The sequence below is a fragment of the Vanellus vanellus genome, assembly GCF_965231255.1.
Source record: "Vanellus vanellus genome assembly, chromosome: 1".
Taxonomy (NCBI): Eukaryota; Metazoa; Chordata; class Aves; order Charadriiformes; family Charadriidae; genus Vanellus; species Vanellus vanellus.
In genome coordinates this window covers 24,508,047-24,526,080 of record NC_138905.1, presented here as the reverse complement: position 1 = coordinate 24,526,080, position 18,034 = coordinate 24,508,047, and the positions used below count along the sequence as shown (strand labels likewise).

At 36.2% G+C, this 18,034-nt stretch overlaps 1 protein-coding gene across 1 annotated transcript in view; it reads right to left on the bottom strand.

Annotated features, from left to right (window-relative positions):
- The window catches only part of POT1 (protection of telomeres 1), a 70,008-nt gene extending 53,839 nt beyond the window's left edge, over positions 1–16,169 (bottom strand). Inside the window, 6 exon segments of the mRNA XM_082497116.1 lie at positions 190–237; positions 2,671–2,781; positions 8,872–8,963; positions 10,419–10,491; positions 14,677–14,810; positions 16,092–16,169. Coding sequence (XP_082353242.1) covers positions 190–237; positions 2,671–2,781; positions 8,872–8,963; positions 10,419–10,491; positions 14,677–14,799 — 447 coding nt within the window. The 5' untranslated portion in view covers positions 14,800–14,810; positions 16,092–16,169.
- Positions 16,170–18,034: the final 1,865 nt, after the last annotated feature.

Here is an 18,034-nt window from a genome sequence, read left to right as displayed (position 1 = left end):
ACTACTTTTTCATATATTATTCTGTTTTCCAGGCATATTATTTGCAAAATTAAAAGCTAAACAAATGACTGCTGGGATGAGAGTAAGGAGTTAAAACAAACAGAAAAGAAAAAAAAAAAAATTCCACACATTTCTATTTACATGCAGTTAGTCGCACGTGGTTTAAAAACATCCCAAATATAAACTCACCACAGATGCAGTTTCTGAAGCCGCAGTTGTTCTTGATATAGTATAAATCTGAGGAGAGAAAAAATAGTGTACTCTGATTACAAAATTGAAGGCATTGCAAATTTAACAAGATTTGATTATGCTAAAGCAAATATAACTCTATAAGCAAATACAAAACAGCAGTAGAGAGACTTTTGGTATGTGAACCACCTCTAAAACTAGTAAAATTTTACCCTACAGAAAAACATAAAATAATATTTACTCCAATTGCACTCAGACAAAGCTATTTTAAATAACATACATTTTCTGAAACAGAAATGCACTTAGTTGAATATGAGTCAGGTCACATTAGTAGCGTCGGCATTTGAAAGTTGGAGGCTGAAAATTTAAAACTGTACTTTATAATAGTGAATTGCTTAACAGAGAACTTAAATGGATTTAGGTTGTGTACACGTCAATGCTTAGAGCAGGTCAACTCTCAGTGACTCGTTACTCTCCTTTGGGGAAAAATCATAAATAAATAAATGGTCAAGGAAAATTCATCAGAACGGGATAAATTCTGTACGAAGGTGGTTCCTAAGCTTTGAGACATGCTTATAAGCTGGATTTATCTTCAGCAGCAGGTCTTTTAAAGAACTCACGGTGACGATTTGAGGCAATGCCAAGACGTCGCCACGCTGTGATGAGAGAGGCAGGGCTCCACTGCCAGCCGGGCACGCCACGGCCTGGCTGCCGGACACAGCGTCCCACGTCACAGCTGCCCATCGCCCCCGCAGTGCAGGTTCCTGCCAAGGATCTGGTTTTGCTCTCCACCCTCAACCACATTCTTGAAGCTAACTTTACTTCCATTTATTTATTTTCAATAGATGGGTGAACAGTTATCACCGAGAAAGTGAAGCAGACAAAAAAATTCACGTCATTTGTATTAATTTTAAGCATTCAATGAGCGTGAGAGTAAATTAAGTGCCACAAGCTCCATTCTGTGGTCAACGATGAGATAGATGCCTCTTCAGCACAACCTACATGTTCAGTGAGCTGCACATCTTCCTTGGGTTTAGATCGCACGTCGTGAGGCCCTGCCAATACTCAACTGCGTGCCTCAGGTACTGCCTAAAATATAGGTACTTTTAGTTTAGACACGTTCGCCCCGACTCAGAACACAGTTTTGCTATTATCTTCAGTGAAACATACTTTTTCTACCTATATACCATCATTATCAACAGATATCAACATGAAACAGTCTGCACTATAATTTTCATTACTTTGTTTCACATTGAGCTGCATGCCAAGCTTCAATAATCATAGAGGTCAATTCTGGAAAAAAATACCTTTCTGAAATAAAAAAAATATATTAAATCTTAAATTATTGTCAGATCACAATTACATAGAAAAAAGTTCGAACCTTGACATTGGCAAACAATTTAATTTAGTGAGTCCCTTTTATAAGTGATTTTGTGTTTAAGTTTTTATAATTATTTCAAAGTTTATTTCAAAATTTGAGGGATAGGCTCAAAGGAATCACCATATAGTGTAATGCTATATTTTTCTCCAGCGAACATGCCTTTTCCTTTTCACTGACTACAGAACAGAGTTTGCAGCACTGTCACTGAGAGTTTAGTACAATGCTATCGTCCTTCTTTTTAACAGCAGTAGACAATTACAGTCATCAAAAACGTGCCACACTTTGTCACCAGAAGCCCATAACTGTTGGGATAACTTTCATAAGAAATATCTCACTGACGCATCCAACAAATTTTTTGAAACCTTCGTTTCATTCCACACCCAGTCCCTCCCCAACTACGGGCTTAGGCTTAAAAACGGTGGCAAATGTTTCTTGAAGCAAAGAGACAGTGGCCACAACAGACATGCACTACTGACGTATTACTACAAACAAACAGAAGCAGCAGCAGAACCCTCCCATATCTCCACTCCCATCTCTCAACAGGTGGGAGCATTTACAAACGGTATTGATGTGAGAACAGTACAAAAGAAAAAGTACTTTCCTCAGAAAAAAGGGGTGGAATTCTTTCTTAAAAATTAAGAATCTAGGAATCCATGTATTTTAAAGGCAAAGTGTAATGATGTGAGTTAAAGCAGTACAAATTTGTAACCCAGAGAAAACTAAAAAGGATAAACCCAAGACCACTCTTGCACCCTCTACCTTGTCTGCATTACTGCATTGGGTTACGCACAAGAATGGCTTGAAGAGCTCCAGGGATTTATCTAAAGCCAACTAAGGTCAAATTTCTGCATTCAGCAAGGGGAAATTTACCTGGGAGGCCTGAGATAATTTGGGTCTCGCATGGATAGAGGTATTATAAAATTGTATGCACACACACACGCACACAGATGTGTTTTGATCGCTTCCTGATGGGCATGCTAAAATAATTTGCAGTATTTCAGATTCTAATACATTTTATTTTTTTGACTGTACAGCAAAACGATACTGTTGGTATTTGGAGAAAAATAAAAGGTAAAAAAAAAAGTTGGGTACCTACGTACATAAATGGCTGATCCAGCTTCTTCAGACACCTCCAGGTGGCAACCGTGTCTACCATCCTCTCTTGCTGTAGGCGATTTTGCCAACTTAAATCCTGCAACTACAAAGGTGTCCTATGGGGACAGGGTGATAAACAGATGATTACACAGGCTGTACCATGTACTCTATTTCAAGAGCATGTGATGCGAAATTTCACCCTAAAGCCTCAAGATATTCAAGAAAGAAAAATCCTGAACAAATTCTAAACACTGCCTTTAAGTTTCTCTATTTAGTTCTTCTACCCATAGAATTCATACTTCCAACCAATGCCAGCAAGCATTTTTTTTCAAATTCTGCTAAAATTTTCGCACTCTTGATGCTACTGTGACCGAGTGTTAATTTTGACAAGGGCTAGAGGGGAAGCGTCACACTGAATAAAGCAAAAGAATCATTCCCCTTCAAATATACTGAAGACTGACTCCTTTCTGGGTACGCTTAACTAAGCTAGAAAAGGAATCACACATCGGATCAGCAGTGACAAAACACTTTACTCAGAGTTTATTTATTACTCAGTTACAGCTGCACTTTGAAGAGACTCTCCTTGTGGATATTTTCTGGTTTGGTTGGATCAACATTTTTCAATTTCTTCCTTATGGGTCCAATAGGTAGGTCAAACAATAGGTAGCTTTCTGGTAGCAAAAGAGACATTACAAACTTCTCTGGCATCACTCCTGAGATTCTGGCACACGAAACAATTGCATTTGCAACTGCATTTTCACTTTGGTATAAAGTTCCTCAGACACCACAAAGTGAACAAGAAAAGGATGATTTAAGGGGTAAATGATTTAAAAATCATTTAAGTCCCTGCAGCAGCTCACCTTTTTAGTAGCAACCTTACAAAAAAAAGAAACAAGGGAAAAAAAGAGACAAGACAGAAAACACATTTAGGAGACAGAGATGAAAAGAAAGGTATCTGACAAAACAAAGGTAGTGCTGGGAACTTTGATACAATGTAAAGCTCCTTTGTAGTCAGCTCCTTTGGTACCAGAACTGTATAGCAAGGCTTTACCAGTGTGATCCATTCCAATAAACATATTAGACTCTGAACCCTATTTCTATTTGACCTTCTACCGAAAGCACTTCAATAAGCTTTACCGAATGACTTTTGTTGATGTGTTTATTTGATTACAACAAATAAAAGAGTTTTCTGATTAAAGTTGACAGTTTTAGCCAAATATTGCACTATGATGGCTCTTTTTTGCTCTTTCAGCAAACTGACAATGCTACTCTAAATGATTTAAAATCCAAAACCTTAAAGTTTTGTCCAAAAAAAAGAAAGTCTGCTAGCTTAAGTGACAATGATAGATAGTTATTAAAGGATTTGCAAAAAAAAAAAAGAAAAAATACTGCAGAAAACATAAGTTTAATCAGACAGTTTAATACACAATGAAATTACTCAGGGCATGGTGATTTTCAGATAGTGTCATAAATGGGAATATAACGTATATTTTTACTAAAAGTAAATGCTTAAGTCACCTAAGTGTAAGCCATACTCAGAGCTAAGTTAAAAGGGGTCAAAACAATTAGACAACTCAATATTCCTTGCACCTGGAACACACCACCCTACTAACATATATTCATAGAATCATAGGGTTGGAAGGGACCTCTGGAGATCATCTAGTCCAACCCCCCTGCCAGAGCAGGGCCACCTTAGAGCAGGTTGCACAGGAATGCGTCCAGGCAGGTTTTGAATGTCTCCAGAGATGGAGACCCCACCACCTCCCTGGGCAGCCGGTTCCAATGCTCTACCACCCTCAAGGTAAAGAAGTTCCTCCTCATGTTTAGGTGGAACTTCCTATACTCAAGTTTGTGCCCATTACCTCTTGTCCTGTCACTGGGCACCACCGAAAAGAGCCTGGCCCCATCCTCCTGGCACCCACCCTTTAAGTATTTGTAAACATTGATCAGGTCCCCCCTCAACCGTCTTTTTTCCAGACTAAAGAGACCCAATTCCCTCAGTCTTTCTTCATAAGAGAGGTGTTCCAGTCCCCTAATCATCTTGGTAAGCCTAATCATCTTGGTATTAAAGTAGTTTCATTCTTTCCAAACACAGAGAAACACAAGCTTCAGGAAACTGAGCTATTTTGCAGAAGCCAGGTGTTAGCATGTGTCTTTCCTTTCGCTGTTGCTGACACTACTCATGGTGTTCCTTCAACAGCGGAATCCACCTTCAGCTAAAAAGCTATGCCTTGCTACACGTTATTCCCATTTCAGCATTTTATTAGATTGCAGGCTGCACAAGATTCTGGGACCTGCTTGCTGAGTCAGGATTGGAGCTCTGTACAGCTGACTTGGCTTATCTTGTAACTTTAGAATTACACAGACTCAAGCCTTTACACAGGTGGATAATAAATAGAAACTTTTTTGTGAACAATATTAGATCACTGATGATTACTCTCATGTAATATACAATGTGTAAGATGACATTCAAAAAACACCTGTGGAAGAACTGTGCAATTTCAATGAGGAAAAAAGACACCACTAACCTCAAAATCTAGTTTTACAGGTAGAAAGAACAGGCATACTTTCAGATTTGTTACAAATTCATGGTCAACCTTGACAGGTTGTGACTTGCAGTCTCTATAAGCACAAAAAATTTACATAAGGTTTGCACAGTGCTTTGAAATTTAATGCTATATTAGTTTTCAAAATAAATTCGTTTCTATTTCACCTTCAGCTAAAAGTAATTATTAGAAGTTCTCTTATAATTGGTTTGGGAATCAAAGCCATTTACACAAATTGGTGGATTTTCATGTCAAGAGAAGAGTATTATATAGCATGTATATACAAACAATAAGATTCAACCAACATTTTTAAACAGCAAAAAGAAATCCTACTCCCCTCATTCAAAAGAAGTGAGAAATAAAAGACAGTATTTTCCCTGATGGTTATTCTGGTACAGAACCAGAAGACTCTCAGGAGACAAGAACAACATGGTTATTCGTGTTTTTGAGAATAGCCTGCTCCTCCCCCCAGGCTAATTAGCTAAAGCTGTTACAGTATGGGAAGTATGATATAGAAATTTACAAAACTGTGAAGTTTGAAATTGTACCAGCAAACAAAAAGTATTGGCCCTTATTTAAGTAATTCTTCAATGGCTAAAACTTTGTTTTTTAAAAAATTAAATCTATTTCATAACTGCTGAATTGTAAATACTTTCAGAAATTATTCAGTTCCCTCAGATTCAGATTCTTCCAAAATTAAAATCTCACTTGAGACACATGGAAAGTACCATGAAGGTTCCGTTCACTGGGGAAGACCAAACACTGGTTTTAGTGCACTCTGGCTGTCTAAGGATTGTTGCTTGTGGTTTGTGGTTTCCAACTCAGCTCTTTAGTACTGATCTTTCTATCTTCTAATTGCTGCTCAGGGCCTTGTTCAAGATTTGTATTTTTATCACGACAATAAAACTGACTTGTTCTTTAAGTTTAAAATTATTCTCAGCTTGTATATTTAACAAATTAGTTCAGGAACTTCCCACCCTGGATTTACCGTCAAAATTCTGTGGAATTGTGAAATTTATACAAAGACTGTCACTTCTTATTTTGTATATATCTGACAGTTGTAAAAGATTTTTCTGCCCTAAACAGACTGAAGTGATTTTGCTGATCTTCAAGGCATGTTTCTCTCTTTAGCATGGCATATGAAAAACATTAAAACAAGGCCTTGATTCACTGCAGAATACAATGTAAAATTGAATACTCTGACCTGTACACCTTACCACCCAGCCCAAGCTCCGTGTTGTTCCCTCAAGCTCACACATATCAAAGGGTTGAAAAGTGCCATGCACCAATTTCAAGCTCAAATTAATAGCACAATCTCTCAATAGGTTCTACTAAAAGGTTCTAGGTATTTTTTATTCCTCATGGCTAAATTCATTTGAAAGAATTTTATCTGTGAAGTCCTTCATTCACAATCTCAAGGTGTTACAGACTTTTCCTTCACAATAACCTATGCTGGTTGGAAAAGACAGTAGATGTAAATAGAGAACCCATTCAGTTCATGACACAAGCTTGACCGCTGGCTGATGAAAGCCATATGGTAAGTGATGCCAGAAAAAAATCCTCAAAGTACAAGGAATCAAATCGCTAAGCAAGACTTCTGAAGTATTTTACAGATTCATTAAAAATAAGCATTTTAGTATTTTTTTTATATTCATTATTAGGATTATTTATTATTAATATTTAATATTAAATAAAACAAATTATGTGACTGAAAATAAGGCAAGTGACAAAGCGAGAGGAGGGTCTATAAAGATATGTGCCAGCATCTTTCATTCCCATGGGAGGTTTGCACTAGGTCACAACTATAACATCAAATGAATTTCTTCAACTATTCATTAATAGTATTTTTTAATAGTATTTCATTAATGTATTTTTTTTAAGTCTTGCTTTTTACAGAGATAAATTTCACTGTCACGTCAGTCTGTCTTACATGTTCAGTAAATTCCAAACCTCTTTACTAACTTCAAATAAAATTTGAAAAGTGATAAAAATCCCCAAAACAATTACATCTTTGTTGAAAAAAGAGAAACACTAAACTTTTTCTTGGGCAAGATTTTTTTTTTTTTACTTATTTGAAGAGGCATCCAGTGCATGTCACCTGCTGTTTGAGGATTGTCTACATGATAAAAGCAATAATTAAACACCCAGTTCCTTCTCTCTAATCTACACATATTCATCAAATCTGTATTAATTTAGTCAGATTAAAAATGTTGAAAACAGAGATTCAACTTTTTAGTGTCTGAATATTTATAAGCACATAATTATATAAAAACTATAATATAGGTCACTACACATTATATAAACACCTCAGCTGTAATAATATGTGTAATTCTTGAGATTAGCAGCTTTGGTCCCATGTATCTCATGGAGTGATGCGTGCAGCTCTGAAGCTGATACAATTCAGGGTGCAAGCTACTACCCAGAAACAGCAAGATCACTCTCGAAGCGATCTTTCTCTCTAAGAAAAAACAAAAAACAACAAAAAAAAAAAAACAAAAAACACCAAACCAAAACCCCAAAACAACAACAACAAAATATTGAAATATCAGCAAACTGATATCCAATCTAATAAATAGTAAGTTGAAGTAATTGTTTTCAGCTTGTTTTCCTTCTTTAGTTGCAAAGTTGCAACACAGGATCATTCGGTCCAACCTTTCTGAGCAGAAGCATACTCTAGACAAGATGGCAGAGCACCCTGTCCAGCTGAATCTTCAAGTGTCTAATCATAGAATCATAGAATGGTTTAGGTTGGAAAGGACCTTGAAGATCATCCAGTTCCAACCACCCTGACATGGGCAGGGACACCTCCCACTAGACCAGGTTGCCCAAGGTCCCATCCAGCCTGGCCTTGAACACCTCCAGGGATGGGGCCTTCACAACTTCCCTGGGCAACCTGTTCCAGTGCCTTACCACCCTCAAAGTGAAAAACTTCTTCCTAATGTTCAATTTAAACCCACCCTCTTCCAGTTTAAAGCCATTCCCCCTTGTCCTGTCAATACGTGCCCTAGTAAAAAGTCCTTCCCCAGCTCTCCTGTAGGCCCCCTTTAGGTACTGGAAGGCCGCAATAAGATCTCCTCGGAGCCTTCTCTTCTCCAGGCTGAACAGCCCCGACTCTTTCAGCCTCTTCTCATAGGAGATGTTGGGGAATCCACCACTTCCCTGCAGAGATTATTCCAATGGCAGATTGTTCTCATTGTGAAAAATTTTCCTCTTTTGTCCAATTGGAATCTCCCCAGGAGTAACTTGTACCCATTAACCCATCTTTTTCATGTGACTGCTTGTAAAAAGGGAGTGCCCATCTTCTTTGTTGCCACCCTTTAAATACTGGAACATGATGATAAGGTCTCCCCTGAGCCTTCTTTTCTATCAAAAGGCAATAGACATCCAAATTATGAACATGAATGGATGACTTCTCTATCATCCATATTCATGATCCTTTAGGTAAACAGCACTGACAAAAAGAATTGCTTTATTTCAATATTATTGTTAGAAAAAATTTACATAAGCAAATACTTTTTTTTTTCCTAGTTATATTTATAGATTTGAACTGACTGCATAGACTATTTCTAATTTTGGTGACAGCTATACAATGACAAGAAGTCAACGTACACCTGTGGAAAAAATTCCTAAAATAAGAAAATATATATACATATATTTTACCCCATGACGTATAACTTTTGCACAATCCTCTGCCATTTTTCCATATATTAAAATATTGATGCTGTTGATCCGTGAACATGAGTTATCCAAATCTAGAAGAAAAAAAAAGTATAAGCGATTCCAATCACCATACCTTTTCCAAAACAAAACAGCAATGGGAAGACATTTATAAAATAAGTTAATCTACAGAGTCTAACATGTTTTATTCCAATTAATCTACAAACAGAAAATCCTTTCAAATAGCTATACAACTGCTTTTATGTGCTAACTATAGGTATATCAAGCAGAATATTCTTCTTAAGAGGACCATTTAAAGATTGCACATGTTGTACATCGGTATACATTAAACAGAAATGACAAAGATTGCCACTGGGACAATTTAGTGTACAGAATTAGAGAGGAAATACCCAGTCACATTTGATTTTTTATATTAACGCAGATCATATGGTAGAATTATATAAACTGAGATATTCTAAGACATAGACCTACCAATAAGTAGCCTTTCAGGAGGACTGAAGCAGAAATTACATTTTTCAAAAAAAACCCAAACTTTTACTGTTTCAGAATGAATGCTAATAATTACATGTGCAATTTATTGAGGCTGTGAAGAATGTGTAGAAACTCTCAGCCATCCTGAACAGCCACATGAACTTAGCAAGACTCAAGGAAGTTTTGCATCCCTCTTTATGGACCGTAAAGCCAGCAGGGAAACTGACTCAGGTCCCATCAGCTTCATTCACCTCTGCTAACACCAGTCACAAGCAGTATCACCAGGGAGGATCTGCAACCCCAGCTTGCTGTTCGGTCACAGTCACAGAATTTGTAGAAAGAGGAAGGCTAGAGAGAGCAAGTAATGATTCTCTAACCAGTGCAAGGAAGGAGCTGAGAAGGGAATGGAAAGAAATGGGCAGTTCCTTGAATACAACACAGACTCCTGACAAATGACATCCTCCTCCTTCCTGGCTGGAGGGGGTGATGAGCTTTGGACTTAAAAGGGACATATTTTTTAGTATCATTTATTACATGATGTACAACTTAAATCTTTCAATGTGTTATTGTGTCTACTGATATCCAAATACCTGGGTAGTAGGGTGAAATTCCATTTTTCAACTGCTTAGATTAAACCAGAATGAAATACAAATACTTTGCTCTTAAACATACTGACCTATACCAAATGTGCACTTACATAGTATATACTATGTATATTATTAGTGTGTGTTTTTCTTAGTCCTCCTTTATGATAAGCAGTTTAAAAATACACTAATACCTGCACAAATAGCTAATGCATTTCCAGGACAGTAATTTAAAAGATTCTGCAATAAGAAGTCTACTGAAATATAAAGACTATATTGTTTCCATTAACTTACCTGGCATAAGTTTAAAATAATGTATTTTTGTAGAGAATGAATGCTTTTAGAAAGTACTTTAAATATAACATTTTACTGAACACTAAAAAAGCACGTACTAGTGATGTAATAGCATAATGTTAAAAAAAGTGTCAAGAAGTTCAACAAAATAAATTTAAAATATATGTTTAAATGTAGTACCTTGAAGAACAACCTTGAAAAAGTCTGTCCCATCTCCAAGTTTTGTTAATGGGTAGGAAAGAATAATTGTTCCCTAAAAAATAAAAAAGAAAAATTATATTGGGAACTAAGACCATATGCCTCTAAGTTACAGAAACACTGAAAATGGCAGAAACATCTGTAAACTAAAAAATTGTAGAATTGATGAGCGCAAATTACCATCTGAATTCTTAAAACAAAAACAAAATAAAAATTGCTAAAGACAGCATTGAAGAGCAATATTCTTGGGATATAACAAAGGAAATATTACAAGTCAGTAGTAATTAGATACTACTGACTAGATGATAAGCTTAGACTAAATAATGAAATAGTAGCTATGGAAGTACCTTTTACTATTTACAATAATAGCACAAAGGCTACAGTTTTAGCACAAAACCTGAAAGGCAGCTAAAAAGGTAGGGTGATAAAAATCTTAAAAGATACAGGAATTTCTCAAAAACATTGGCAAAGGATTACAACATAAATATCAAAACAAAATCACAGAGAGATAACAGATGTATATGAAGATAAATAATCTTCTGTGAAAAATAAAAAAAACCTGTACAGCTGGGAGAACAGCATTACAAAGTTTCGAACCTGTAGTGACGTACTAATTTGTTGATAACACAAATGCTCTAAAAGATGCAAAGGTTCCATTAATTATCTAGAAATAGTCTCTTTATAGTGACGTTGAAGTTACAATGAAGAATCATGGACCAGCAACTTCAATGATGTTAACATATCTTTGGAACAAATGTGTTTTGTTAGAAAAATGGTATCTCATCAAAAAGGTTCTCCTTCAACAGTAGCAAAAATGTCAGTCAAATGTATTCTTCCACAGTATGGCAGGTAAAGCACTGAATCCTTCTCAACGATAAAAACACAGAAATTGGTTCAATAAAGAAAAATAGAAAAATTTGAAAACAGACTCTATAAAGTGTTTAAGAGAACTACACAAGTAGCACAGGAAATAAAGGTGTCTTGTAAAGGGACAACAGGGGCAATCTGTTCACAAATGCACAAACGCAACATTAGGAGGATAGTTAGGTAAATCATAATGATTTTACAGTAAACATATTCAGTGAGAAGCTTGACTTAAAAGTTAGTAAACACTTCTTAAACCAAGTTAGTATAAAATACACAGCAGTGAATTGTTACTATAGAAGCTTTGCAGAGTAAAATCAATCCTACATGTTAACTGAGGAGGAATCCAAATAAAAATAAAAAATTTATTTTATTATCTATTTTATAAAGAAATACTAAGACTCCACAAATCATCCTTTTCCAACCCAGACTATATTATAATTTTATTACACTAAAAAACCAGCCACGTTGAATAGATGTACCATATTGCTTTATTACTTTTGAGACAGTAGTAATGCTTCATTTAAGACCAAAATGAAGGTCAAAAATCTATGACTGTATGAAGAGGTAAGTTCCTACTTTTCACAGAAGACTGAGTTTTGTAAGGAGACTTAAGTATCAAATACTTATTTTAACAATCAGCATCTGCACAATAATTTTCTGAGATTTGTCTATGAATGCTTACAGAAAGGTTTCCCACTTGTTTTCAAAATTGCAACTTTATTTAAAATTTCAAGTATTATATATAATTGTTCTTGTTTTCTTGTAATAAATTCTTTTTAATGAAACAAAGTCACCTCAGGAGCACTCTGTATTTACATGTATTTTTTTTTCTTACTAAAGAAATTTCAATCCACACAAGTATGCTACTTAAAAGCAGAATACATTGATGAGGTAGGGACTGCCTTCTAACCATTTTTACTTTTTACATCCTGGTATCTTCCAATGACTTTTCAAATTCTGGGACTACATCCTTCGCTATAATAGTCTGGCCCCACCACTGTCATTTTTATCCCAAACACCTACGCTCTAGTTGTCTTCCTCAGCAGAAATATACCCACTGCTTTCTCAACAAGCCTGAAACTCTTGGGCTCCGAACTTCAAAAAAACCTACTTTAGCAAAATTCACGCTTCCCCCACAAATCCTGTGCTGCTTATTGAGCCCATAGACAAATTTCTTCCAAACCCCCATTCCACAGGCCACTAGACTCACTCTCAAACTGACTAGGTGCCGTTCCTCTAGTAAATCTGTCTCCTTCTTTTCAGAAGAGGCCACAGCCTCGTTCCTCAGTCTGGTTCAACAGCTGATTTGGCAGCTAATTTTCAGGTTTGGTTCAGCTTTGCCACAGCAAAATCCAGAGGATACTGAATTAACAGGAGAAGGCATCAGATTCAGTTAATGGACATCATGACTGAGGATGTATGGACGTTGCTTGTGCTGTGTTCCCACAAATTTAAATTAAAATTTGTATTGTTCAGAGGGCTATCAGAAAGCAAAAAAGTTTCTGAAGAATTAAAGGACTGAGGCACGCAAACCGACAGAAGCATTCTGGATGTTTGTTGCTTTTCCCCAGAATACAATTCATAAAAATCCCCCTCTCCCTTTCCTCCCTCCTCAAACAGGACCTGATCCCTACGTTGTGCCACCACTAAGATAACCTAACATCAGCGCATTCTAAGGTTTGCTTCAAGCTCAGCCTGCAGAACTGGATTTTCCTACGTGTTTAATGGTACTTTAGCACCGGCTTTATCAGCTCTCCAGTTGCACTGTTTTTAAGCCAAGCTGTTTTAGTCACCTACCAATCTATGTCAGCAACAGCATGAAGTGTGAGAAACAGAGTCTATACACGTTCTCTTTCAGCAACCAGCTATAACACTGCACGTATGCTTTAAATCATAGTCTGCTAATAATTGCTCTGCTTTTCTAATGGAAACATTTATTTGGGCAGAAACATTTTCTAATCTATAATTTGTTTTTATCTGCTTCAACATTTCTATTGTGAACAAGAATCCCTGTTCTTCCACGTCAGGGGTGCGAGCAGACATAGCTCTAAAAAGCAGGAAAGCCTGTATGCCCCTGCTGGTGAATGGGGACAGAAAACTACACCCTGAGGAATAAAAATCCTGTTTAATAGCAGCATTGGTTATTGATGTTTCCATTTGTTCCTTTACAAGACCTAAGGGAGGTTGGATCATTCTCAATCAAATCACTTTCTGTCACACTCTACTGTTGCCTGCTTCCAAAAAGGGCAGTTTTGCTCCTTCACTTTACCTAATTGCACTACTCCTGGCATCTCTTTGACACCATAATGAACCAATCCAGAGAGCGAGAGCAGCAGAAAACCACCCTCTCTCCATCAATATGGATAGTTTTCTGCCAGTTTATTTCTCATGAATGGACTCAATCACAGGATCAGATAAGCACTACAGCTGGAACTGGGATTATACAGCTGGGGAAGCAAAAATGATTTTTGGATATGGAAAAATCATTAGGCCAGTTCAGCTCATATTTTTTAAATTTTTGTGCCATTTTTATGGATTCAAGCCACCTAAGATCTTCTACAGAATTAGCTTACTTTTTTTTTTTTTTGGTTACAGACTGAAGGCAAGCCTGGGATGATGTTGACTTCCTGCCACCTAAGTGTCAGGGATTATTAAAAGGATTTTCAGAACCATTCACAAAAAAAGTTTAACAGGTTAAAAAAGAAAATCCTCAAGAATTGACACTGCATTTTGCATTTTACAGAATATAATTGTTTTAGGGATGAAAAAAATATTTCAACATTTCACTAGTACACTAGGATTGTACTTGCGACCTGAAATATATTTGGGACTGCTGTAAAATGTAAATGTACACTTGGTAATGATAAAAAATCTAACTGTATCTTGATGCAGGTAGTTGCTACAGAGTCCTCTTTTCATAAAACTGGATTCATAAAACTGCATTGCTTCAGACAGGAAAACTGCTTTAGAAGTCATTACTCTGAAATCTGGTCTTTAATAGGATGGTGGTACTTACTACTATTTTTTAGAAAACAAAATACTACTTAACCTCCCTCAATCCCTTTATTTTCGGCACAGTCTTTAGCATATTAATTTGTTTTTAAATGTGCCCACAATTTAGAAACTAAGAAAACCTCACATAAATTTGACAGTGTTAAGAGGAAGGGGCAGACCTGTGGATCAATGAAGCCAACAGCAACATGCAACAAAGTTCAACAGGGTCACAATTTTGCATTGCTTAAAGATATACAACAGAGGCACACAAAGAAACAGATCTGCAGCAAGTCACCAACTGAGCTGGAATATGGAGGTCCCTATAAATATACCAGGAGCTATTTCAAAGTAAGCCAAAATTCTTTTATTAAAAAGTTACCTGAAAATATTTGTTGGTATGATCAAAGCCTTCTTGCAAATGTTTCAAATCCTCCTTCTGCAAATGGCTTGGTAGTGGAGTCTCAGATTTTCCTTTAATGATCTTCAGCAATTGAACAGGCATAGCTGCTTTATCTAAACAAAAACGATAAACAGAGACCTGAAGCTACTCATCTTGTTCAAATACAGACTAACACTATCTTATATATGAATGCAAAGGGTAATGCAAACAATGTGAATATTTTATGTACAAAAATGCACATTAAAAACCAAGCAGAGACTTTGAATTACTTTCCCCAACATAGGTCACAGATAAACAGTCTCTATATTCGCCTGTTTCCCTCTAAGACAATTTGACAGCAAATGAAAATGTCTGTCATTTTAACTTAAAATGAACAAAAAATACTTACATATTAAAAAATTTTGATTGATGTATCAAGTAAAGAAATAATAATAAAATAATAAAGTGGGCATCTACAAATGCTAAGCACTGGAAAAAGGCTAAGAAATGTATGATTTCTCTATTGTTTATTCTCACTGTGCTAAAAGTCAATGAAATAAATTCTTGGTGACATCACTGTTATAATGAGAATGGGGGAGAAGAAGATTAGTTTATTATAGTGAAGTTACACATATGAGAAATATAAGAAAGTGATGTAGCAATAAGTAGTTATTGCTATATTTTCTCATTACATTGTCATCTCGTTCTTCTTGGGGTATCTGGGTTTTTGCTGTACAATATTTAGTTAAAGCTGGTATCTACAGAAAAGTCACAGCATTATCAATCTTCTGGTTTCAGTAAATTTTAATAAGCTAAGCATAAAATGCTTTCTATTTTCTGAAAACCTAGCTGGCAGTATTATAGCCACAGTCTTAATTTCAGACAGTTTTAGCAATCTTTATATGGCAGTGAAGAACAAAAATAAATAATGTATTTCCTATACTTTAAGATGGACACAAAAACTTGGTATTCTACTAAATAAAACTTGAAGTACACTTTCATTTCAGTTAGGAAGTGCTTTTTGAGCGCTAGACAGACTGAAATCTTAGAAAACGTTCATTTACAATTAAATGGAAATGGGAAGCCATTGCCAAACGGAAACACCACTGAATCATAAATTAAAAACTACGTCAATTCATATAGGTGCAGACACCCAGCAATATTAAAGACATTCTTTAAAAAAAATACCAGGTTCTTCAGAAAAATCAAAATTTCACTTTAATGTCGCTCCAGTATCCAAAGATACCCGATTTCACTTACTGCTCATGACTATTTCTCTAGTTCTGAATAACTCCATCCTTCCTCCTTCCCCATTTTCCCAGAAACTCCCCAGTACAGGTATTCTTGAATAACCGATAAAAGAATTCACATTCACTAAGGAGAATTTTATAAAATAAAATACTTTTCAAGTGTACCTCAGCCAAAATGACTATAAGCAGGATCAATGGATTTTTTTTGCTCCTAACTTCCAATTTTCACGCTTCTCTCTTGTCGTTTGTCCCAGACTGCAGCTTTTACGTTGTCATGTACAGAAGTGAAAAGTTGTCCATAATATACATTAATTTTAAATCTGCAGTTCTTAGAAGACTAGTTAACCTTTCACTAGCAGTATCAGCATTTTTTCTTAACATTTAAGAGTTAAAAAAGCCATAATAGCAAAATAACCTCTGGTTTCTCAAGCTATTATATCTAGGCAATAAAACATGCATTTAAAAGCAAAATACATTCTAGTGAGTCTGACAAATACCATATCTCAAATAAGAAAAATATTAGCGCCTGACTTGAAGGTCTTACTTCAATTTGTAGCTTAGAATTTGAAAACCAGTCCTAAGGCACTCCAAAATACTAAGCAGCCCCAAGAACTCAGGAGACTCAGTAACAGGAGAGCATAACAAGGCCACACTGCCATGCATCTTCCCCGCTTACAATATATATTCCCCTGCTTTACAACATAAGTCAACAAGCAACTTGCTTCTCTAACTTCCTCCCCAGTGTGCATAAAATAAGGAGGCCTTATAACATTCAGAAGTCACAGAGGCTCCAGGAGGCATCATTACTCAAAATGCCGTACAGTTTGAACAACAGACATCACTTACCAAATACTGATGAATAAATTTAAGAACTTGACTACTAAGAAGAGACAACTCAAAGTTTATTACATAGGACACAAGCAGAAATTATATAGGGACAGCTAACTGGACAAGAATTAGTTATAGTTACAAATTAACAACCTCCACCTCATCAGTCATGATCCTACTCTGACTTGATTAGCAATAAATTCAATTAATTTCCCCAAGTTTGAGTCTCTTTTGCCCATGATGGTAACTGATGAGTGATCTCCCTGTCCCTATCTCAACCCACGAGCTTTTCATTGTATTTTCCCTCCCTGTCCTGTTAAGGAGAGGGAGTGATAGAGCAGCTTGAGGGGCACTCGGGGGCCAGCCGAGGTCAATGCACCGCAGCACAGAACTGGGAGGTATAACAACAGACAGGTTTAAATTTCTGCTTGAGCTGAAGGCGAGGCAAAAACCTGGTGCAGAGATGTGGATGCTCTTCTGTCTCTGTTGACTGCTTTAACTAGTGAAATATTAGGAGTTAAGAGTTTCTATAAAATATCACTAACTGATGCTAAAAATTACATCTTTATCTGTATGTTTTCAACATGAACCAGAACGGCATTCTCATTAGCATACTATGATTTCAAGCCTCTTGTGAAAAGAGCAACTAGAAGTCTTACAAAGCTTTTCAGTTGAAAGTATTGACTTCACCCTATATTCTATCAGGCTGAGAAGCTGATCTATTCCACCCAGAAACTGTCAACTTCAAAGTTAATCAGCAATATTGATCTTCATCCAGCAACGCTATAATGAGCTAGGGAGATGTACAACATAATGGATTAAAACTTTTTTTCTTTTATGTTTCTCTCTGTTACGATACTTGAGCAATTAAATAGACTTTTCTGTTCCCCCCCCCCAAAGATGTCTAACAGCAAGATGCATTGTTACAATTCAAACATCATTGTTAAAACAAAAGAAAGAAAGGAACTGAGCTTTAAAAACTCATCTCTCTCTGGTGATTACCCTCAAGTTCTGCAACTCCCTTGCTTTCATTTAAAAAGAGCCTTTGCCATTTATTTCAGTGGGACAAACATTCCACATGTGCCTTCAAGGTTATAAAGGAAAATTTCTAAAACGGAGCCATGCATAAGCTGATGCAATGGGACCTGTCCATATTATTTTCTTATTGTATACTCCTACAATTTAGGACATTTATGTAAATAACATTCAAATAGAAAACAAGTTGTTGGTTGTTTTTTTCTTTTCAGATCCTAAATTTCTGTACATATAAAACTAAGGTT